This window comes from Lepisma saccharinum, chromosome 24 (genome assembly GCF_977018435.1).
Source record: "Lepisma saccharinum chromosome 24, izLepSacc3.1, whole genome shotgun sequence".
In the NCBI taxonomy this organism is placed as follows: Eukaryota; Metazoa; Arthropoda; class Insecta; order Zygentoma; family Lepismatidae; genus Lepisma; species Lepisma saccharinum.
This window is the reverse complement of record NC_139252.1, coordinates 39,540,943-39,567,102: the sequence shown is the minus strand read 5'-3', so window position 1 is coordinate 39,567,102 and position 26,160 is coordinate 39,540,943. Positions and strand designations below refer to the sequence as shown.

Genomic DNA, 26,160 nt, shown 5'->3' with positions numbered 1-26,160 from the left:
GCTGCCTTTGGAGCTTTCTGCGTCACTGGCGTGCCCAGCAGCGAAACCAACACAATATCACCGGAAGGTCACCCGCACAAAAAAACTGGCCGCAACTGGGTGGAGTAGACCTTCCGGTGATATTGTGTTGGTTTCGCTCGCTGGGCACGCCAGAAGCACTCGGGTATTAATCAATCAACGTCTGGTGAATCGGGGGGGGGGGGGGGTGTGATACATGCCAAGGCTTTTGCCTGCTTTTTTGCTATTCTTCGCACATCAGTTGCAGTCGAGTATTGCTACTGGGTAGTCGCATAAAAGTGTACGCTATACCAAGTGTAAATATCAAGTGTAATAGAAGCCGAATTAGTTTGGTCTGTCAGGTGAGTACCATATCAGCATAAGTTATACGCACACAAGTTGCTTGACTAGCTATAAAACTAAAATTTACGCAGTAAGGCTAATCGAAACTGGGTCTACAGTGGGATCCGAACCACTTCCACTGGGTATCGAACTTGGAGTTTACAATTATACAAGTGTACAGGGGAAATTTTATTTTTTTTGAATTTGTTGATACTCTCGATTGGATTTTGTTGTTTTAAGTCTATTTTATGCATAGTAAGGCTAATCGAAACTGAGCCTACAGCGAGATCCGAACCACCTCTGCAGGATATCGAACTTTGAGTTTAAAATTATACAAGTGTACAGGGGAAACTCTATTTTTTGAATTTGTTGATACTCTGGATTGGATTTTGTTGTTTTTTTAAATCTATTTTATGCACAGTAAGGCTAATCGGGACTGGACCTACAGTTTCAAGAACTACTTGTGCGGGTATCGAAGCCGAGATTACAAGGCTATTGCAGTGCTATCGCAGAGGCTGTTGGAAGTACTGATTGATTTGATGTTTTAAGTCTATTTTATGCACAGTAAGGCTAATCGGGACTGGACCTACAGTTTCAAGAACTACTTGTGCGGGTATCGAAGCCGAGATTTTTTGATTATAATGCTACCGCTGCGCCATCGCAAAGGCTAGTAGAAGTACATAGTTATTCGAATCTTATTTATTTAGACTTACAGTCTAAAAAAATATCATGGTATTATTATTTCTGCAATTATTTGCAATCTTGGCCAGAGAGAGGAGAAGAGGAAAAAAAAATAATATTTTTGTTTCAATATCGAACCTATATTTTAAATTTATACATGTGTGTATGCGTGCAGGGAGTATTTTTTTTTGATCGGGTGGGTTGTAAGGTGAGTGAACATGTAGGAAAAATACTGGTATATTAATTGATTGATTGATTGATTTAGTTTATTTTATTTTGCGTTTTGTGCCTCTTGGCTAATTTGCGAAGATGGGGGTGAATGATGAAATTGATGAATGGATATTTACAAACAACCAAACCCAAACGGGATTCGAACCCGGGACCCTTGGCATCGCAGCACGATGTCCTAACCACTCGGCCACAGGGTCGGACAAGTACTGGTATATGCATAGACCAAAGTTACATGGTTCTAGGCCCCATAGGAGCCGAGAAAATCAATGTCTTGGAAAATGTCTTAAGACAAATATCTTAATTTTTAAGAAAGTCGACTTCCGGTCTGTCAAGATGTTACTTCCGGTCTGTCAAGAAAATTTTCTTAAGACAAAAATCTTAAGATGTTTTCCAAGACATTGATTTTCTCGGCTCCTAATTGAGCTAGGATGATGATTTTAGGTTTGTTGGATAGGATTCGACGAGAACTATTCGACTGGCAAATAAAATCAATTCCACCCCCTCAAGTTTCGGAAATACAGACAATTTTTTTTATTTTTTGAGAAACTTGATTTGCTGGCTTAGTTTTTACCCTATTTCGAAAATTTTAATAGTATTCGATACAAAATTAGAAGTACTCTACAACCTAATGGAGGGATGATGACTAGTGCCTGCTGTTTTTGAGTTATTTTGGATTAAAATTTCAAGATGTAATTTCTAAGATGTTTTGTAATTTATAAACTATGGGTTGTAGGAAAACGATTCTTGCTCTATCTGCTATTGCCCGACAAATACTATAAACACAAATAAATTTTTAAAAAAAATAAAGATCGAAAATAATTTTGTTTTCTGAAAATAAAAAATATGTGTATGGAAAAAAAATACGATTGTGTAATTTTTTTATGATGTATGTTTGCATATAAAAATAAGTATACCTGAAAGTTTTAGAATTTCAAAATAACTATATATATATTTGCTATTATATCAGCCAAAACAAAAAAAATATATATAAACAAGTATATTTTCATAGTTTCACACCTCTACTAGATTGGTAGAAAAATATACTAGTGGGCAATAAAATCTGAAGAAGATTCGTGTCTAGCAAAAATAAGCTAAATAGAATTACACATGCATACAATATTTATTGTGTTTTTTCTATCTACAATCATATTTTTCTTATATATTTTTTTTTTATTTTTTTATAGAGTTGATTAAAACACATATTTGAGGAAGACAACACTCTACCACCAACAGATCACATATAAATAAACATACCCAAAAAAAATGCGCTCCATGAAAAATTGCCCTGTGTGCAAAAAAACTATATTAAGCAAAAATTTTGCAAGACATTGTCGCACCTGCGTGCCAGACAAGCATTTGGCTGCCACTGAACTGTGTTCCGGATGCAATAAACATATTACGATTGCGTATGCCAAGAAACATAAGCTTACTTGTCTAAGCAAAAATACATCTGGGGCACAGCCTTCGACCTCCACCAAGAGAGAGGCAGAAGCAGCCACCATCAATGCACCACCCGCCAAACGTGTCAAGCATGTGGCGAAAGCGAACCAGTCTGCTTTCCAGCATTTGTTAGAAGACTTTCCTTTTACTTCGGAGGACTCATGCGACGTGCGTAGCTTTTTGGAGAACGTGCAAGCCCAAATTATTTCCATTCTCGGCGATGCGCTTGCAACGCACTCTACCAAATTCTACGCATCGCTTTGTTGCTGGTACAAGAAGCCGTCTGATGAAATTTACAGCTTCTGCCACAACACCAAGGCGAAGACGCTGCATTTGGCGGATGTCGACAACCTCGAGGACATCTACAACAAGTTTGTCGAGGAGCTGCTGGCAAAGCAAGAAGAACATGAAGCTAAGGGCTCGGGGGGTTCGCTGTGTGGTGAGCCTCACGAGCTGCGCGTCAAACTTTCCAAGTTTGTGCCTCTCTCCGCCTCCAGCTACGTCCGCTTACCAGAAGCGATTGAGGATAAAAAGGCCGTCCTGAACATTCAAAACAGTGACGCCAAGTGCTTTCTCTGGTCTGTGCTTGCAGCATTGCACCCTGTCGACTGGAAAAACCATCCATACCGAGTTAACCACTACCTACCCTATGAGCCAGAGCTGGAAGATGCCATTGCTGGGATCGACTATCCGGTGGCGCTTTCGGACATTCGCAAGTTTGAGGCCCGTACACACAACCCTCGGTTGGCCATCAACGTTTATGGCCTCATCGACGAAAATGTGGTGTACCCCATTCGGGTGAGCGACGTAGACGACGACGGTGCGCAGGAAATTCACCTTCTGCTCATCAAGAATGAAACTCACCATCACTACACCCTCATCCGTTCTCTCTCTAGACTTGTTTCGAGCCAGCTGAGCAAAGACAAAACCCACATAGAAGTTTGTCCCAGGTGCTTGTCTAAATTTCGTAATCGAGAATGGCAGGATTACCAGCGCATCAGAGGCCGCAACATCGCTGCCGAGAAGCTTGCTAACCACAAGCTCTACTGCAATGCCAACGAACCTGGGCTGGCAGACTTGCCCGAACCTGGCACCGTGGAACGTTTCCACATGCACGGTGCCATGGTAGAGCACCCCGCCATCATCATCGCGGATTTCGAGGCCTTCCTCAAACCCCTGTCCACTTGCGATCCCGATCCTGAAGTTTCTTCCACCACCCCTTACCAACTCCACGAGGCATCCAGTTTTGCATACGTTGTCGTGCGACGAGACCAACACATCGCCCCCGAGCCCTACGTGTACCGTGGTCCCGACGCTGCCAAACACTTCCTCGAGAAAATGGTTGTGGAAGCCAACGAGATAGGGAAGGTGCTGTTGACCCCCAAGTCTATGCTCCCACTGACCCCCGACGATCAACGTAGACACGACGAGGCCATTGCTTGCCCTGTCTGCGTCAAGGAGTACACCGCCAACAACTGTAAAGTCCGACACCACGATCACTTTAACGGTAGGTACGTTGGTCCTTGGTGCAACGATTGCAACCGCTTGGCCCGGGACCCGCGCTTCATCCCTGTGTTTTTTCACAACGGCTCGGGGTACGATTTTCACCACCTGATCAAGCATCTTGGGTACGACAACGAGCGAATCAACGTCCTGGCGCAGAACGAGGAGCGTTACATCAGTGTGAGCAAACGAGTGCCAATCCCAGAATCCGACTCTACCGTCGAACTTCGCTTCCTCGACTCCCTGAGGTTTCTCCCAGCCAGCCTCGATGCTCTTGCGGGGAAGCTTAGCGACGAGAAAATGCTTATCACCTCTGCGAATTTTCCGAACTTGGACGCCGGTCTCTTCAGGCGTAAGGGGGTCTACCCCTACGAATACATCACAGACCCTACCAAGTTTGCGGAGACGTCGCTTCCTCCTCGAGCAAACTTCTATAGCAAACTGCGAGGCTCGGGCATCTCTGAGGATGACTATAACCATGCTCAGTCCATGTGGTGTGAGCTGGATTGCCAAAATCTCGGAGACTACCACGACGCCTACCTCAGACTTGATGTGACGCTCCTCGCCGACGTGATCCAGGCGTTTCGTGCAACTGCGAAGACCATCTACCACCTGGATCCCGCCTACTTCTATAGTCTCCCCGGACTGGCATGGTCAGCCATGTTTCTGGTGACGAAAATTGAGCTGGAGCTTCTTTCGGACGTGGACATGATGCTGTTTGTGGAACGTGCCGTGCGGGGTGGAATGGTCCAGGTGTCGCAGCGACACTCGCACGCCAACAACCATCACATGGCTACTGGCTACGACTCCACCCAACCGTCCAGCTACATCATGCACACGGACGTGAATAACTTGTATGGGCACTCCATGATGCAGCCACTCCCCTTTAGAGGGTTCGAGTGGGCTGACCCTTCCAACTTCAACATTAAAGATTTCGACGATTCGAAACATGGGTTCTTCGCCGAGGTGGACCTTGAGTTCTCCGAGAAGCTGCAGGATTCGTTCTGCGATCTTCCCCCTGCACCCGAGTTCAAGTGTCCACCCGATTCCAACCAGAAGAAGCTCGTCATGGATTTCGAACCCAAAAAGAATTACGTCCTTCACTACCAGAATCTCCGGTGGTTGATGCAGCAAGGGGTCACAGTCCACGCAGTTCACCGTATCCTCAAGTTCGAGCATTCTCCGTGGTTGCGTCCATATATTGAAGTTAACACTGAACACCGCACCGCAGCCACGTCCGAGCTTGATAAGGATTTCTTCAAGCTCATGAATAATGCGGTGTTTGGCAAGACCATGGAGAATGTACGGAATCGCGTGGACATAAAATTGGTGACGAGGAAAGAGCGATGTCGTCAGCTTGTCGCGAGTCCATTGTTCAAGTCTCGAACAATCTATAACGAGCAGCTGGCTCTGATTCACATGAGGCAAGGTGTGGTGAAACTCACCAAGCCCATCTACGTTGGAGCCACGGTTCTGGATCTGAGCAAGCTCCACATGTTCGAGACATACTACGACATATTACGTCCACACTACGGCCACAACATCTCGCTTCTCTACACGGACACGGACAGCTTGGTGTACCACGTTCACACAGCCGACGCATACGGGGATATAGCCACAGTTCCATCTTTGGTTAACCTCTTTGACACGTCAGGCTATCCCCAACCGAACCAGAGCGGTATCCTGGCCCGCAACAAGAAGGTGCCTGGCAAACTCAAAGATGAGAAGGACGGAGATGTGATTCTCGAGTTTGCAGGTCTTCGCGCCAAGGCCTATACCATCAAAGCCGAGGGTAGCGTTACCAAGAAGGCCAAGGGTGTCGGCAGACAGGTGGTTCGGGAGCATCTCACATTCGAGGACTTCGTGGATTGCCTCAAGACCAGGTCGTCGGTTCTAAGAGCAGAACAGCGCATCCAGAGCGTCGACCATGTGTTGACCACCAACAAAGTGAGGAAGATTGCCCTGGATCCCAACGACGACAAGAGGTGTGTTCTCCAATGTGGAATCCACACACTGCCGTGGGGGCACTATCGCTTAGCAGAAAGCAAAACCTGCAACATATGCCCATCTTCAACAGAAGATTCATAAAACAAAAACAAAAAAAACAAAAAAAATCATTTTGTTAGTTATTACAAAAAAAAAACACTGACTGTCATTACAAAAAAAAACTTTGACCGTATTTTAAATAACCAGCATACCTATGAATCTCTTTGGTTTCCGAAAACAAACCAACATGGAGACTGTACACCGCGCGACGACAGATCATGAATTTCTACCTTCCATGTTAACTAAACTCAACGGTCTACTGATTGTTCACCTTAACAGCATTTGGACGAAATTGGATGACGATGTGGGCAAGATGTTTTACGTCTTCAACAACAATTTACATTTTTACAAAATTCCGATCGATGGAAAACTTCAAATCACCGTGAATCCGGAAAACGTAGGCGAAATCAAAATATCTACCGGCAAGAACATTTTTCGAATCAAGCACGACAAGATGCTTTCTAACATTACGTACGATGTTTCTGCAGGAGATTGTTTATACGTGGAACTCCTAGGAGATTACGACAAACTCATTCCTCTCTTCGTAGAATTACGAATCGTCTATCCTATTATAAATAACCGTTAACCAAAATGCCTAACGATATTTTCGGCAACACCAAGCGTGTAGACCACGCAGAAGAGATTCTCATGTTGGACGTCCGAATTAAAAAGTTGAGGAGCGATTTGATCGCTTTGCAGGAGACCTTAAACAAAAGTTTAGAGTCGGAGATCGCTACGCTCCAAACGCAATGTCTCGACCCCATTCTGAAAATCGATTCCGAACTGAAAACGCTCATAAAAAATTATGTCGACGTACCTTCTTACGACAACGTTCAAAATATACAGTTGAGCGTGGATAAGCTTCAAAATGATTTGGCCAAATTGCAGCAATTTCAATCGAAAAATGAAGATTTGGAAAAATTGAAACTCGAAATCGAAGAACGAACTTCGGCAATCGAAAAGAATTTCTCTGAACTTCAAACCGTCGTGAAGGATATTGATGTAGAACGCTTGCATGTTGTTGTTTCCAAATTACAAGAAGAATTCGCCAGCACGTTGGAAGAAATTAAATCCAAGTTACAGATTTTGGAAGATACCATGACGAACCTACCATCGTCAGACGAACTGCAAGTCATCGGCAAAAGCGTCGCGAACATAAAAATTCAATTGGAGGCTTATCAAGATTTCGAACACATTCAAACCACCATCGCTACGCTTCAGGCATCTCTGGAGTTGATCAACGAAGAAATTAAAAATATTCACGCTGAAGCAAACGCGTTGACGAGCATACAAGACACGTTGAGCACGGTTCAGCAGAAGATCGAATATTTAGAAAATTTGAACGTCGAATCAAATCTTGCTCATTTTCATCACGTACTGGACAACATACAGAATGACTTGGAATCGTTACGGACGAGCGTACCTTCGAGCGAAGATTTGGAAAAATTGAAAACGGCGGTGACGGCACTATCCGATTCGAGCGACATCAAAAGTTCATTGAGCGATCTCGAGAGTAGGGTGGCCAATCTCCCCACCTCAAAAGAATTACACGCTTTGAAAAGGAGCATATCACGTATGCTGAAACGACTAGAAACGGAAACGGCGAACGTGGAACAGATTCGAGACGAACTTGCTTCGCTGGTGTCGACGCTGCCCACTTCGCAGAGCGTCGCCGACCTTCACACGCAGTTTACCGAGATGCGAAGCATCGTGAACGATCTCACCGAGAAAAGTTCGAAATTGAATCAAGTCGAGAACCTTCAGAGTATCGTCGTCAACATCAGAGATCAAGTTGGAGTGTTGGAATCCACGCAGGAATCGACGCTGGCCTCTTTCGGTGCCAAATTACAAGAACTCAACGAAAACTTCAAGCAGTTGAACGTGGAAGTGAAAATCAAGCCGTCATTTTCTACAGTAACGGATACCATCGTCGAACATTTGTTGCCCGTACAAAATACACTGGGACAGCTTCACAGCAACCTCGTTAGCGTCGATACTAAATTCGCTAAACTGCATTCTCTGCAAGCCATCGAAATCAACAGCGTACCCAATCAACAGAGAATCTCCACGTTCGTCGAAGGTAACAAACTGTACATGTTACATCCTTATCATCCGTACTACAAGTTTCTCCTCGATGGCACGATTCAGATAAATGAATTTTCGTACTGGTCTCACGGCAGAAAAGCTAGCGTTCCCACCATGACCTTGATATCGAATCGTGGTGTCCAGAAAGCAGGAAACATTCCTCTGGCACGTTGGAACGAAACGCGCAACATATATGAAATACACGAAGACGAAGATCTTACCGTTTTTGACGTGAGTGCCGGCGATAAGCTGATCATTCAAAACACTGGTGAGGTGCCACCCTCTTTGAATCCCATCACGCTGGTGCTTCTCTTCAAACGTAATCTCTAAAAATGTCTAGGCAAGCCATCGTCGAAGAATTGCATAAACCTGCACGTCGCAACTACGAACGTTTGGCGGTGGTAACCAAGGGAATCGATGACCTCTGGCAAAGTGACCTCGTGGAGATGAGTAGCGACAATTTGAAAAATGTGCATAAATTGAACAAGGGCAACAAGTACCTCCTCACCGTCATAGACACGTTTTCGAAATTCGCATGGGCTCTACCTTTGAAAGCCAAAACGGGGACATGCGTCACGGAAGCATTCAAGACAATTTTTCGCGAAAGCGACAGACGGCCTCGGTTTTTGCAAACGGACAGGGGGAAGGAATTTTACAATGCCGTATTCCAAAAGTTTATTCAAAAACATGACATTCGACATTATTCGACCTTCAGTCACATCAAAGCCAGCATCGTGGAAAGATTTAATCGAACCTTGAAAACACACATGTGGAAACGATTCACGCTTCGAGGAAATTACAAATGGGTCGACATACTGCCGGAACTCGTCGACACCTATAATAATACGGTACACAGAACGATAGGCATGAAGCCAGCTGACGTTACGAAATCTGACGAGCAGCGTTTAATTTCTACAGTTTACTGTCCAAAGTACACTCCCACGACTACCAAAAAATCAAAATTCAAAATTGGAGACCAGGTGAGGATCAGCAAATTCAAACGCACCTTCGAGAAGGGATTCACAAAAAATTGGAGCACGGAACTTTTTACGGTGGTTCGAGTTTTACCCGGAAACCGACACACGTATATAATAAAAGATAGTAGCGGCGAGATTTTGAAAGGAAGATTTTACGAAGAGGAACTCTCTAAAACAAAACATCCCGACACGTACCTCATCGAGAAAGTATTGCGTAGGAAAGGCGACAAACTGTTTGTCAAATGGCTGGGACTTCCGGAAAAAAGTTGGATCGACGCGAACGAAGTGATCTTGTGAGTACGTGGAACGTGGTGAAGCGTCTACCGGATTCGGAAAGTCAAACGAAAAAAAAGAACGGTGAGTTGCATCCCGACAGCATCCGCTGTCTGATCGTAGGTCCTTCAGAGTGTGGGAAAACAACACTGCTCGTGGACAATTTTCTCCTCGCACCGAATTGGTTAGATTGGAAGAACAGGCACCTCTACGTATTTTCGAAAAGTCTCGAACAAGCGAAATACCAGCAACTGATAAAACTGTACGATGGTCTGGACATTGCAACGTTCTCTTCGGAAATAAAACCACTCCACGATTGTCGTGAAAATTCAGTCGTTGTGTTCGACGATGTCATCCTGGAAAATCAAAATGAAATTCGCAATTTTTTCACGCAAGGTCGTCACAAAGGAATAGATTGCTTCTTCCTAGCTCAAACGTTTTCCAAAATTCCAAAACAGTTAGTACGCGACAACGCTAATTTCATATGTTTGTTTCGTCAAGATCACACCAACCTCAAGCACGCGTACGATGACTACGTAGGCGGAGACATGAACTACAATCAATTTTCGGAACGCTGCTGCTCCCACTGTTGGAACAGTGACGATTTCGGATTCGCGACGATCGACATGACGAGAAAACCTAACGAGGGAAAATACAGAAACAAAATCAACGACTTTCTAAACGTTGCAACGTTGTGAGAAACGATGAGTATAAATAACGCTATGACGAAACGAAAAATCGAAGACGAAAATCTCAAGCTTCGCGATTACCTCGCGAAACGCTTCAAAGGTTGGAAATCCGAGAATCGCGGATTCTACGAAGAGAAGAAACGTCAAGATCAACCTGTGATCGACGCCATCGGCGATCTAGGTAAAGAAATTAAAGGTGTCACGGAACAAAATAAAAATTTGATCAACGAACTCGTACCACTTGCAGCTAAAAATTACACCGTACCCACGCCCATTTCGAGCATTCCTTCGACGCCGTTCGAACTAAGAGACGTACCGCCACGACGTCGAGCCATAGGTAGCACGTCGTCGTCTTTGGATAAGATCGAGTTGGGACCTTTGGCACGAGACTACCTGAGCACGGCGAAATTCGACAAGGATGAAGTTTTCGGATTGTATCCGAGCATGGAGAGCAACGAAGGCGGCGGTGTGGTTTGGAAGATTGGAAAATCGAAAGTTACCTTCGAAGGCAACGACATTAAAGTTAATTTAGGCGAGAAGGATAGTTGGAACAGGTATCCGGGTACGGTGGGATTGTGGGAACTCGTTGCCAAAAAGCAGCCGAAAGATTACACCGACGAAGATTACCAGAGTTACAAGGAAATTTTGATCATGACGGATGCCTTATACCAAAACAACGACGCCTCGCAGAATAGGGTCAAATCCAGCAGCGGCGAGAAGTACAGAAATCTCATCAAGCCGATATGGAACCAGGTGAAAACAGGCAGCGGCGTCAAACTCTACAACACCCTGCCCAAAGAATTCGTTTGGGTGGACGACGTGCGCAAGCTCATAGACAGGTTGTTGGTTATTGCAGGAGAGGAGACTGCAGGCAATCGTAATTTCTACAACGAGAAGGTAGGAATTGTGGACATGATCAGCACAAAACTTTCCAACTTCATCGTGAACGACGACAAGGGCATAGGTTACCTCATTAAAATTATCAACACGCTGCCTCCGAGATTCTGGAACGTGGCCGAAGGAAAGGGTCTCGTGAACGACATCATCAACAAGTTACCTTTCGAGATGCATTTACCCGGCTACCAGTACTGCGGACCAGGTACCAAACTCGAGAAAAGATTGAAGAGAGGAGACAGGGGTGTGAATCCGTTGGACGCCGCATGCAAAGATCACGACATCGCTTACAACACCACTCGCACCGAACTGGATGCACGTCACGAAGCAGACAGAAAGTTAGAGCACGCAGCTTTCGAAAGATTCGTCAGCAGAGACGCTTCGCTGGGAGAAAGAGTTGCAGCACTGGGCACCACCATCGCCATGAACACAAAACAAAAACTTGGGTGGGGTATATAAATAACATACAGTAAAAAAAAAAAAAACACATCATGTCTGGTATAACCGTCTTGCCACACGAACTGTTGTGTAAAATTTTTAAACACGCAGTAAACGGAGATGTTAATAAACTTTTAATCATAGCGAGATCAACGCCGGAATTTCGCATCCCTTGTGAAATGGCTGTTAAGGATTATCTTCGGGAGATCAGTGGCATGAGGTGCGGTGATCTCGACACTCTTCTTTCGGCTGCAGGGGAAAAATTAAACGAGAGGATGGACGAACTGCACGAGGCGAGGCAGGGAAGAAGACAATACACGGATGATTGGCGTAGATCTAAACAAGAGACGGAAGATATTATCACGCACATCATCGTGTTTTCCGAAGCACGAACTTTTTTCCTCTGTCGAAAACTTGATATATAAATAACACACACACTGAAAATTTCTCTTCAATATGACGACTGAAAAAATGAGTGACTTTCAAGCATTAAAACAAATGCTAAATTTGTCAGTAGAGTATGTAAAAATTCAGGAATTAGAAGTGGACAAACCTTACACGATAACTTCCGGTTCAATTGTTTCTACCCAGTATGGTCCCAAGGCGCGTTTGTTGCTCAACGCACAATACAGTCTATTTTTACCAGATCGATACGCTAACATGTTATCCGACGAGAAGCTAGCTATTTTAATCGAGAACAAAACTCAAATCGTGTACAAGGGTACAAAGGAACTTCTTGGTAAGAAAACAAAGCACGTAATAGAATTTGTGTAACAGCTCTGCGCGGAGTATATCCTTGAAAAAAAAAAATTACACGGAACAAAAAAATCTCAGAACATTTATATATAAATAACATACCGAAAAAAATTACACAAAACAAAAAAAATCTCAAAACATATATATAAATAACATACCGTGAAGATAACATATAGAGCATCAACATGAAGCCCAAAGGTGTCGTGTACCAGATACCATACTCCAATCTGAAAAATCTAGGTACCCTCGATGGTTTACTCACCAAAAAACAACGCGAGAAGAAACGTTCTTGCTTGATGAAAGGACACGGAATGAAATTACTTCTCAGCACACCTCAATTGAGACGCTTGCAGCGTTCGCGGAAACAGCAAAAAATCGGAGGTTTCATATTCAGCATCCCAGCCATCCTGGCAGCATTGGGGGCTGTTGGAAGTTTGGCCGGCGGAAGTGCCGCCATCGCGAAAACCGTCATCGACTCGAAGAAGAACAAAGCCGAGTTGGAAGAACAGAAACGTCACAACCTGGCTATGGAGAAGAAGGGGAAAGGTATAACCAAAAAACAAAAAAGCAACCTCGATGCTTTGAAGAAATATAAAAAAAAAAAGAAGCCCTGTCCAACTTCGATATTGAATCTCTGATCGAACTGTTGGGAATAAAAAACTTCAGGGGTGTTTTCATGTCCGATTCTCTACCCTCTGCTGTGAAGAAAAAGGAGTATGGCGTGGTCAACCTGGACAGTTACAAAAATCCTGGTACACATTGGATATGCTACCTCAAAATTGACGATAACAATGCATTTGTTTTCGATTCGTTCGGTGGCACACCACCTGCCAGGTTGGTGAAGTATCTCAGTGTTGCCAACCTCTACTACAATGACAAACGCATCCAGGGTTTCACCGATGTTAACTGCGGCCACCTATGCCTTTCTGTTCTCGCATACATGTCTAAAATAAATAACCCGTCGGTGGAACATTTTCAGAAAGCATTGTGGAATCTTAAATACGATGGGCGTGTTCCATCTCACGAGCGAATCTTCAATCTTGAAACTCACGCTGCACGACGACATCGTCTATCCTAAATCCGTGGCTCTGCGTGCATTCTACAGCATGTACCTCATACCTAACGTCACGCAGCACAACAACAAAATTAGCGTCGGAAGCGAGCACATTGTCGTCACGCCAGGTCAATACAATCTTTCCACTTTGCAAGCTCAGTTACCCAAAGGCACGTACCTTTCTCAAAATTCGGTCACGCACAGAGTGGAAATCGTATCGGCAACGGAGACCGTGGACCTGGGCACCATAGGAGAACTTCTAGGTTTCGAGAACAACACCAAACTCGAAGCTGGCATCAAGCACACGGCAGTCAATATTCCTAAATTTCTAGCCATCGAAACTCTGAACGTTCACTGCAACGTGGCGGAAGGCATGATCACGAAATCCTCGGACGGGGAGCTGCTGGGAAGTCACAAGCAGACAGGAATCATAGCTACGTTCAAACCCAGTTCCGAATTCATGGAACCGATCATCTACACACCCTCTTCGCCGATCTATTTTCCAGTATGCCGCAACCGCATAGACGACATAGAGTTGGTGGTGACAAACGAGAAAGGAGACGTGGTGGATTTCGCAGGTGCCACTACGACGGCCATCGTGGAGATCAACGTATAATAAATAACACACATAGTGAAAATGGAGCAAATCGAAAGTTACGAATTGCAATCTTTCCCTCCCAACCGTCGCACGTTCGCCAATCTCAACGAAGCAAACAGGGAGATCGAATACGACGTGGACGTAGGCGATGGGTTCGTTCATCCTCACAGAGCGGACCTCTACCTTCAATTCGACGTGGTGAAGAAGGAAAACGGAGATGCGTTTCCGCCCAATGCAAATTTGATACTCGTGGACAACTTCGTGCCTCACCTGTTCTCGCAGGTGGAGGTGAGGAAACACAACACCGTCATAGACAGAATAGATTATCCAGGCATCACGTCGACGGCAGTGGGAACATTGAAATTATCCAAAACAGACGCAGCATACTACCAGGCGGGAGGATTCGAAGCGGGGACCAAAATATCGACTAAAAGTCACACGGTGCTTTTTCCCATGCGTCTGCTGCCGGGATTCTTCTCGGACTACAAGGAGATCATGTGGAAGGGAGGATTGCGCGTCACGTTTCGAAGAGCGGCCAACGACAACGACGCACTGATGCGATACACCAACTTGAACGCCGACGGCACGCCGATAGCCAACACATTACCTGAAGCGGCCAAGTGCGTCATCCGGAGCATGGAATTGAGAATGCCGATCGTAGAATACGAAACAAACTACGCCCTCAAGTACAAAGCGGAGATCTTGAAGAGTCCGCAGGTACCGATTCACTTTCACGGTTACCAGTGCGTGCAGAAGATGGCGTCGGGAAGTCACATGGAATTCGACGTGACGACGCAGTTCAACAACATACAGTTCGACATGCCAGATTTCGTCGTCGTGCTCTTTCAGACCGGGCGCGATAACAACCAGGAAAAAAATTCCAGCATGTTCGACGACTGCAAGATCAAGAATGTTTATCTGAAGAATGGCAGAAACGAAGTGTTCCCGCGCGAGAATTACAACCTCGACATGACCAAAGACGATTACCTCAAACTTTACGAAGCTTACACCTCTTTCAAACGCGTGACCGAGGGAAGCATGGACATGTACTACACGCCCAGCGAATTCAAAACCCGCAGACCCATGTTCGTCATCAATACCACGAAGAGGAAGCAGGTGGTGGTCAACGATCGAACCAACATCAAGGTCGTCTGCGAGTTCCACGACGCGCTGCCCGAGGACACCGTATGCAGCGTTATCCTGATTGCAGAGAAGTCCTTCGTCCACGACGTGAAGAACGAGAGGGTCACAGAGCAGTTTTAACAAGTTTTTTACATTTTTTTCTTGCACAATAAGAAATTTTTGTACTAGCACAATCAGTTTCAATGGCACAATACGAAAATTTCACTAGTTCAGATCAGTTACAAATGTCTATTTCATTAGTTATCAGTTACAATATCTTTTTTGCACTATAGCACGAGAGACAATCAGAAAATTTGCACAAAAAAAATTTGTTGTTGTTTTTTTTTACACGAGAAAATTAACAATAAAATTCTTTTTTATCGTTTCAGATGCTGTCGAAACATCAAAAACACATACACACACACTAGAAAAAAGCATGCAACTTTATTTGTAACACACACACATACATTATCCATCTTCATCAAAAAAATATTATAATAAACATAATTATTTTTATCTATATCTCACAATAAAACTCTATATCCAAAAATATTACAACATCAAAATAACACTAGAGTCGTTAGTACACGTTGCATGCATTACGGAGGTCCTCTGTAGGGTTTCATGGAAGTTTGGGGGAAAAAAAAAAAAACACGTGAAACCCTACAGAGGTGCGACTATCTAGAGTCGCAGCCGTTAGAACCTTTTTGGGTTGGGCACCACGCACCCTGGCGGGGTTAGGGGCCAGGAATCCTAAAAAACAACAATTATTTATTTGTTTGTTTGCGTCACAATACAGGTGCGCGCATATGCATGTGCAGCACATCGTTCCCGCGATAAGATTTTTACAAAAATCCCGATATACATTGACGCCCAGAACTTGGAAATAAGGCATATTCGCTCACCACTGTTGCCAGCTTAGTCTCCCTCTTTATCTTACGGCAACATTGACGTCTCTAGTTTTTTTTTAATTGCAAGTAGGTTGCCAACACACTCTAGTTAATAATGCTACATATTATACACGCACACACGCACACACATACTGTGTTGCCATCTCTCTTTTACGGCAGTATATATTTGTTGCCGGCTCTATTGCACAGTGTGTGTATGTTACGCCAGTGTATAAATTGGCTAAACCCTTATCAAGTAAGAAAAACTATAGGTAGGTGTTGGCAGCATTGTCGGTTGTTTAACTCTTCCCCCTCTCTCTTTTTTTTGTAAAAAAAACCATGGTAGAAATACCAGTAGGTTGGCAACCTTGATTTATGCAATTAATTAAAGCAAGCCTCAAGCCTCAAGCAAGATTGCCAGCTCCTTGCCTTAGGTTAGGTTAGACCAAAATAAAAACCTTGGTAACTTTTCGAGTAAAATATTGGCAACACTGCAAGACAAGCCTCAAGCAGTATTGCCAGCTCCTTGCTTGAGGTTAGGTTAGACCAAGATAAAAACCTTGGTCATTTTTTCGAGTAAGAGGTTGGCAACACTGCGAGCCCCACCGAGCCCCAGCTGGCAACACTGCGAGAAAAGCCTCAAGCAAGATTGCCAGCTCCTCGCGTTAGGTTAGATTAGCCCAAGAAATAAAAACCTTGGTAACTTTTCGAGTAAGAGGTTGGCACTGAGCCCCACCGAGCCCCAGCTGGCAACACTGCGAGAAAAGCCTCAAACAAGGTTGCCAGCTCCTTGTTTGAGGTTAGGTTAGACCGAAAAAGAAAAACCTTGGTTATTTTTTTCGAGTAAGAGGTTGGCAACACTGTGTACCTCACTATACCTCATTTTCGGGCGTAGAACCCGGCCCACTGTACTACTTCCATTCACTCTAATTAAGTCCAGGCGCCTTCCGTTGGGGCCCTTATTCACTGCACTCTCACCTGCATATTCCTTCTAACTTAGTTCAGTCCTCTTCTTTTACTTATACACTTTCCTTCAGCGGCTTCTTTCTTTCGCACTTATATACTCCACTCCTTTTCTGGTCTTTAGTTCTATTTCACACATGAAGAAAAATTCTTATCCGCACTGTTTGCACAATGAACACTCGCACACACTCTACAGGCTGTTTTTCTGTCCTTCTACTCCGCCATACTATTTCTTTGTTGTGTCCTTTTTGTAGCCTCTCTCCTCGGAGAGAAAAAGGAACATAAAAAAACCTCCCCCTTCTCCCTCCTGGGGTGGTTCTTGAACTGGCCGGTAGAGGGGGTGTCCACAAGTGCCCCTTTTGGTCAGTCACACGAGGTGCTGCCCTCTTGCGTATTTTCTTACACTACATGTTGGAATTCCATACATAGCTGCCCGTAATCTGTCATGGACCGTATATGAGGGTACAGTGGTAGTACCGTGCGTCCATTTCGATCTGCAGCCGAGAGATCGGGAGAAACGTGGCGGGCGGCGCTGACGGAGGTGCCGACATTTGCGGCCTGTAATGCCCGCATATTTTTATGGACATATGCAGACATTTATATAAATATTGCAAAACTAGCACTAACCTGTGTTATAAGAGTTGTTCAAACTGATGTCCACCTACATTCACACATTCCTGGCATCGTTTGATGAAATTTTGATTCACACGCAAAAGTTCATCTTCCGTAATTCTTCCTAGTTCTGCCCTTATATTGTCTTTTAGTTCGTCGATGCTATGAGGGTTATTTCGGTAGACTATATTTTTCAAGGTTCCCCACAAATAATAGTCACATACGGTAAGATCTGGCGAACGTGAAGGCCATAAACCTCTTGAAATTATTCTGTCATCAAACACCTCCCTTATAGCGTCCAAAGAATCAGCGGCGGTATGGGCTGTGGCCGAATCTTGTTGAAAATACCCATATTGTCTCTCATTATCTGATAACAACTGAAAAAACGGCGCGAGTATTTGTGTGCGGTACCTCTCTGAATTTATTGTGTCTTCAAAAAATATAGGCCCTATTATTCTTTTGGCACTTACAGCACACCACACACCAATTTTTGCATCGTGTAACGGAACTTCGTGTATTATTCGGGGATTTTCAGTGCTCCAGTATCTATTGTTCTGTGAACAAACATGACCACGCAAGTGAAACCATGCCTCATCCGAAAAAAATATTAACTGTGGATCAACAATACCATCTACAATATTCTGCAAAACCCAATTACAGAAATTTACTCTACTTACGTTGTCAGGGGGCCGTAATTCTTGCACTATAGAAACTCTGTACGGTTTTAATTTTAGTAGCTTAGTGGTTGTATGTGCTGATGATTTTGACACGCCCATCTCCTGTGAAACACGGCGTAGAGGTTTGTTTGGAGAACGTTCCAGTTTAACGATCCAGTTCCTCGTAATTTAAGGACAAGACGTCTAACCGTATCTCTATGTGGAGGTGAAACGCCTGGGAATTTCTGTACAAATTGCCTACACACGTCTCGACACGAGTCTGTTTTCACGTAAGTGTCATACATAAAAATTCTTTGTTCTAACGTGAACCTTGCGGCTGGCATTCCAATCGTCTGACTGACACAACACACATACACACTGCAATAACACAAACAAGTAACGGCAAGTAACCAAGAATAACACTCTTACGCACAGTACGAAATTAACACGCTCTTGGTTTACATCTGCCTGCCACTATATTCACAGCTCTGTAGTCGCGAAGGAACAAAAAACTTGAGCTCGGAGATTTCGGATTGCAAGGAAGCTCACGAACACCATTAGCTTTTAACGGTTCGTCTGCAGCGTAACCTTGATACAGTGTTGCACATTCGAAACCTCCAAACGATCCCCATCGACACAAAACTCTTTCAAGGATATAAACTTAAGCAGGACGTTACTGGTCAAAACTATGATTAAAATATTTTACAGAGTATTATCTGTGGCTCTTAATATAATTTCTAAAGCGTATTTATTTGTGTATATAAGGGTGGAACTTGGAAGAATTACAGAAGAACTTTTGCGTGTTATAACACAGGTTAGTGCTCGTTTTGCAAGATGTCCACAAAAATAAGCGGGCATTACAGGCCTCAAATGTCGGCATCTCCGTCAGCGCCGCCCGCCACGTTTCTCCCGATCTCTCGGCTGCAGATCGAAATGGACGCACTGTACTTCACCTCAATTAATCCCTAACTATAAACCAAATACCCCAGGAGAATAGGAATATATTAATATAAACAAATATGTATATATATATATATATATATATATATATATATATATATATATATATATATATATAACTAAAATACACAATTCCTATCCGCACCTTCTCGCCAGAGTCCTCCTTACTTGGATCACTTATACTCCAGAAAAGAGTACAAACTACACATGAAAAACATACAAAAAAATAATATGTATACTATTATTGAAAAATAAATACTAAACAGGTGGTTGCCTCACAACCACATTTTGAAAGCTGAGACCATTTCTTCCTCCTGGTGTGCTCTGAAGGAGTCCATATTCCGACTCACTAGAATCAATTAATTCAATTTCAATATCGGATTGTTCATAGCTGGAATAGTTGGTTAAATTACATTTAATATCAGAGGAAATTAACAAATAAGGGGGTTTTCATGAAAGAGAACAATAATCGAAAAAATTCATCGAATTTTATATTTTCAACAATTACTACCTAAGCTTTTTGTCTGAAATATGTACAAGAAATAATGGTTCTAATTAAGATATACTATCTCTTAGTAGGATCCCTTGTTATGGCTTACTGGGGGAACGAAACGAATAAAAATGAAATGGCTGCTGCAGGTAAAAATTGTAATCTTTTGTATTAGTAATCTATACTATTATATGCAATATTTTGAAATAGTGACTTACCTTGTTTGTTGTTCGTTTTGGTTATAAAACCACTACAAGAGTTCAAAGTGTGACAAATAACCAGGCCTGCTCTCAATGTTGCTCACTTTCAACTGCCATCAAACAAAGGCCATGACGCCTTCGAAGCACAAGCATTGAGTCCCCTTAGTTGCTGAAAAATTGCAGACTGTACTGGAGACGATAGCCAAGTGTATGTTATTAGGGATCTGTCTCTTATTTGAGCATTGTACCTTACCTGCCGCCAACCTCTGTTTCGGAAGATAAGAACGAGATGGAATATCTCAGCGATTAACTTTCATTGAAAATCTGCTGTGGGGAGGTTCTAAAAGAGAGCTAACAACAGGATCATGGAACAAGCAACATGTAGTGTGTGTAATATATACAGTATATGTACACACACACACACACACACACACACACACACACACACATACACACACACGCACAAGATGACGTAGTCTTGAGTTATTTGCAATGACCTCGTGCAATGTGAAACATTAAGTTGCAGAAGAAAAAAAATATTCTAAAAGTGTTGGGCTTTATCTCTAACTAATACAAAACATTATGGACTGATAAACTAATGAAGATATGGGAATGAATGAAAAATCGCCGCAATGAAGGAAGAAGCACAAACAAATATGGGAAGTTCAAGCCCCATAGACGATTACACTGACTATGTGTCCAGACGCCAGCGTCTCGTTACCCTACAAGAATGCAATCCAGGGTGTAGTACGTGAAAGAGAGGTTGACATTTTGGTGCTTTGTGGAAAGATCACCCCCCTTACTCCGCAGAAAAATTAACTCCGTGAATGTCAGTCAAACTTGCCTTCAGGAAACAACGTGCGAGAGAGGCGCCAGTGTGCTGTTTTGTGTAGTGGACTCCACAATAAGGCCAATAAAGCTGTGTGTCGCCTAAATCACTGTTCCACATGTGCAATCTTCCTACCGTCATTGGAGGTATTTACTGGACATCCGAGAGGTCAACAAACATGCTACGAAACCAGAGGTCCCAGGTTCGAACTCTAATCGGGCAATCCAGTCTACACTATGGTGTTTGTCCCAATACTATCTCCTTATCATGATTAGTATGAGAGGTAGAACGTGGCATTTAATAACCGCAATAGTCTGACTTTCCTGGTATTGAAAGTGTAAGTGGGTCTCGGGTTTAATTTACGGTGTTAGTAACATATAATTGATTGATTGATTGATTTTATTTTACTTCGCGTTTTGTGCATCTTGGCTAATTTGCGAAGATGGGGATGAGTGATGAAATTGATGAATGGACATTCACAAACAAACAAGCCCGAGCGGGATTCGAAACCGATGAGCTAACCACTCGGCCACAGGGTCCGGCTAGTAACATATAATTTCGAAACATTATGAAGTCAAACTATGAATACTGACGTATTATACTATATATACACACACACACACAATTGGCATGTAAAGGCTTAGAATTGTGTTTAAAATTGTATCATATTTGCCACATAACCAATATTAGTTAAAATATCTTGAAAAAAATTAAGCCAGGCTGACCCACTAGATACTTTAGTGCACACATGTACATATCAACCAATGCAAATCAATACAGAAAAGGTATGCACCTATAGGACATTGTCCATATATGAAAACACGAAACACAAAATAAACATTACAACTTATCCATAAAGGACAGCAGAGAACATGCCGAGAGTGTGGTAAGGAAAATTATGATAGTGAACAATGCTATATTCGACAGATAACAACGACCCATGTAAACAGAATCAAGAGAGGAATTGTAGTGACGCAGTAGTAGAAAAGGGGGATGCTTCGACCATGATAACTGAGTTCGAACCAGAAAATAATCATGACAACAAGCCAACGTGCATAAGAGTTTAAAAACGAACGAAACAAGACATGTCGAAGTAGACTGCCCAGAGGAAATATTACCACCGGGATACACATTCATGCCAAAGCAGAGAGAATGACCAGGGCATTCCTAACCGAAGGAGAAGAGGACATTGGAAGAGAACCAGCGGAAGGACAAAGTGAACTCACATGGACTTGCTCCAATACCCACAGGAAATGACAACACAACACGCAAGGTATACTATATGCATGTTAAATGCACAACTGTTGTTCATGACATTTTACATAAGGTTACAAAAATTGATTTGCTTTGACTACAAACTCTCCAACATCAACAACAAGAATAGCAAGAGTGCTAATAGATATACTATACTGTATATGTACATAAGAAGACTTGCTGTTGTAATGTACGTATAGTTAATTTTGAAAATAGGATAAAAATTGTGGTTTAATGCCGGTTTGGGCATGGGTGATATTTCTGAGCGTCCCTTCATCCATTTCATTCAAATATACGTATAGCCACGATTAGCCAACAATAGTACGCAAGAGACGTCAAATACAAAAAATACAAATGCAAGATTGCTTTTGGAGTGACTTAATTTTCATATCATAGTGGAATAAACCAATTAGCAGATAATGGAAAAATATTGTGGTCACTAGTTTAATATGTGGTAAATTTCAATCAAGTAGAGTACACATCACGTATTACGCACACTGAAACAATAAAACATTGACGTTAAGAATATCAAGCTGCCTAAAGATTAAATTGGCAAGCAATTTCATTTTCTTGATTTATGGTAATAATATTGTCACAGGTGAAATATTATTGTGTCAAGATTCTAGTTCCTAGAAAGAAACAAAGTAACATGTGACTTATGACGACAAACATGTCTGTACATGTGTGTTATACATATAGCCTACACACACAAACAACGCGTAAATATAAATCATAAGCAATTCTCACCAAACCGGAATTTCAATCACATTTAGCAGGAAAAACAATTGGTACAATTTTCTGTTATTCTTTTGTGTTCCACGAAAACAACAAATATGCGGTGTATACATGATTTTCGTGTATTATAGCTCAGTGCAGCACTACACGTAGAGTGTGCTTCTATTTTGGGAGAAGAACATTTGACCATCTGCATTTTTTCATGAAACTGGGAATTCTGTTTTGTTTATTAATGTTGTAAGGAAATCTTAATAATCTTTATTCCGAAGTGAGTACGAGTAATGAGCAGTAGCGGCAATTGGGTGTGAAACTACGTGTGTGTGTGTGTGTGTGTGTGTGTGTGTTGGGGAGGGGGCAAGAACAGTTTACTTTTCTTCGTAGACAATTGATTGATTGAGTTGGTGTTTAAAGTCCACTTCATGCACATTAAGGCTAATTGGGACTGGACCTACAGTTTAAAGTGGGATCCGAACCACTATGTACCCCCACCGGGTATCAAACTCGGGACCCCTTGATTACAAGGCGACGATGCTACCACTACGCCATCGGGGAGGCTCTCTTGGTAGACAAGGCTTAGCATTAATAGGCTATAGTGAGGAGGCAAAAAGTGGCAAAAAGTTTTCCAACTTAACGTTTGTATGCTAGGTATTGAACTTCTTTCCATTCTCCGTTATCACAGTATCGAGAGTATTGACCCCTTGGCTTACGTATCTTGTAGCGACGCTCATACTACCACCCTGGTTGGGTATTAAATAATTTGTATTATTTCAATATTTAATAATTAATTATTCTCTTGTTTTTATGCATTGACGGAGGCGGCACTGATGAAGTATTCTGATCACAACCATTTGCATTTGTGCACTTAGTTTCAGAATACATAGAAAAATTATAACCATGACAACAACATAATAATGCACGCATACAATAACAGAGCAATCTTTTGCCATTTTCATAACAATACCTTGAACTTAACAATGAATAGGAAGTAAATATCACAAATAACAAAAGAAGAACAAGAACATTTTCATGAGTTCAGTTAAGATCGAAATTTCGGATCATAAACAGGGTCATCTGAGCTCCTGGTCGAGCCCCAACGCCCCGAATCACTGGATTTGGATGCTGTTGTATCATATTTGAACCCAGATGTTACAACACAAGGCATATATTGTAGGTCGAACAATATCCAGTTGAAGTTATTTGCGCCAGCCGAGTGTTATATCTACTATGCAATTAGCATATTAGATTTATAAATTGGCACGTTGATTTGAATAATGTAAGCGTCCCTACCAGGTGGAATATTCCATATTGTAGACAAGTTATAAGTTAAATTTCGTTTATTAATGCACAAACTTCAAGAAAATATTTATATTTATTTATTAATTATCAAGGTAATACTAAACTCAACGGGAGGAATATTAGATATTCCGTTTTCAATGAAACTTCTCGTTAAAAAGTACAGAATAGATTTTATTTTATTTTTCAGTCACAATATTTTTCTTAATTAACTTCCAATTAAAAAACTTTAAGAAATCTTCTATCTTTTAATTTCAGAATCAGTCCATCAGTTTCATTCTAATTTACAATGGCGTTTGGATTACTCAGATGGAGGTTTATAGAACTGTCACCTATCTTCATATGTCTACTTGCATGCTCAGTGAGTACCCATCTGCTTCTCCATGTTCCTACTTCTACAGCTTTTGAACGAAACTTCAATGCTTTGGATGTTGTGAAGAGAGTTTGTGAAACTCAACTCAACGTACAGCATAGCGTTTCGATCATAGAGTGTTCTGAGGATCGACATACCATAATAGGAAGCCTCAAAGGAATCTTTCAGCAAGATAATTTGTCTGTCATGATCCAGAGAATGAATTATTCTGCCGATTGTAACGTTTCTTCTCCATATTCTTACCAAGATGGCAAGAAAAACTGTTTCTTATTGCTGGCAGACAACAACGAGATGCTTTCCAATCTTTTGGAAGGAGCCAAGCATCTCGACTACTGGAACTCAAGAGCAAAATTCATAATTCTAATCAGGGAGCAATTTGGTAGCCAGGAAAGTGTCAATCAAACCTTTTCTATCCTATGGAAAGAATATATCCTCAATGTTGAATTGTTGGTTGAGAAAGATAAATGTTCAACTGCAGTGAATGACTGTCTCAGCTTCTGGTCGTACAATCCATTTACACAGGAGATCTTAATAAATGAATATCGTCAGATTCTTACAAGAAATTCCGGTTTTTCCCTCTCTCTGAAGGAAAGGACAAGACATTGTAACGGATACCCCATCTATATTGTCAAGACGCCGAACCTATTCACGAATAACTGCACTTTAAGAAGATCTGATTTTAGGAAACTACTTGCAACAGTAATAGAAAGTTTGAATTTTACTCCTATTCCATGGAAGCTACCCAGTGATCGAAATAAGGAGACGGGACTATCCAACGTTACATCATGTGGCGGTGCTGCTCCATCGCTCGCTGACATGTATGGGAATTTCGCGATAATGAATTATAGAAAGTTCATAGAGGGTGATTTCCTTACAGTTGTTCTGTACTCTCATATCGTTTTCCTGGTCCCCAAGTCGGAACGTATTCCCCAGTGGATGTTCTTGTTTCTTCCGTTTCATTTGAGTCTGTGGGTAGCGGTTGTTGGAACGATTATCTTCATATTAATCTGTGAACAGTTCACTCATCATTTTCATTTGGAAACATTCCAAAATACAAGACTCAGCACAAGTTTGTTACAAATTCTATCTATATTCTTGAACGGTTCATTTTTGAGAGAACCGAGAAACAAATATCTGCAAACTGTATATCAATTTTCAATTCTTCTCTTTTTGATTGTTCGCACTTTGTACCAAGGTTCTTTGCTACGGTTCATGATATCCCCTGTATTTTATGATGAGATAGATACCGTAGACGACATTGTTCGTTCTGGTTTGCCTGTAGCCACATTTCCAAGTTGGATTGAAGAATTGAAGCTCTTTGACGATAAGAATTTAAGGCATTTGTCCATCAGTGCAGAAGTAGTTGAAAGTGAAGAGGAAATAATCGATCGGGTAGGTGTTAAGAGAGATGCTGTTTCCCTTATATACCTTCGTGAGGCCAGTACACTGAGCTCAGATTTCAGAACTGACAGTGGCATTCCACTTACACACGTTGCAGAGGAGAGAATTGGGCTTCTCATGGCAAGTTACATTGTTGCCAAGAATTTCCCTTACATTGAGAATTTCATAGCTATTCTTGATGGTCTGATGGAAAGTGGTCTAGTTCATAGATGGATTGATGAATTTCACGGACTGACAAATGTTTCTGTTCTCGACCAATCAGATGTTCCAATAACTTTGTATGATCTAAGAGCTGCTTTTGGCGCATTACTTATAGGATTAGGTTTGGCTCTCATAGTTCTTGGGGTGGAATTAGTTTCCTTCAAGTGCAAAGATTAG

The 26,160-nt window shown here is 42.4% G+C and overlaps 1 protein-coding gene across 1 annotated transcript; it reads left to right on the top strand.

The window, feature by feature from the left end:
- The first annotated feature begins 252 nt into the window (after positions 1-252).
- Positions 253-26,160, top strand: LOC145978158 (uncharacterized). Its single transcript, XM_083110597.1, has 3 exons — positions 253-359; positions 2,436-3,781; positions 25,577-26,160. The coding sequence occupies exons 2-3, from the start codon at positions 2,515-2,517 to the stop codon at positions 26,158-26,160; spliced, it is 1,851 nt and encodes a 616-aa protein (XP_082966723.1). The 5' UTR covers positions 253-359; positions 2,436-2,514.

Coding starts and splice junctions, on each gene's coding strand:
- LOC145978158 (XM_083110597.1), top strand. CDS start 2,515: ATGCGCTCCATGAAAAATTGCCCTGTGTGCAAAAAAACTATATTAAGC. Junction 3,782..25,576: donor GGCAGACTTGCCCGAACCTG/GCACCGTGGAAC, acceptor CTTTGTACCAAG/GTTCTTTGCTACGGTTCATG.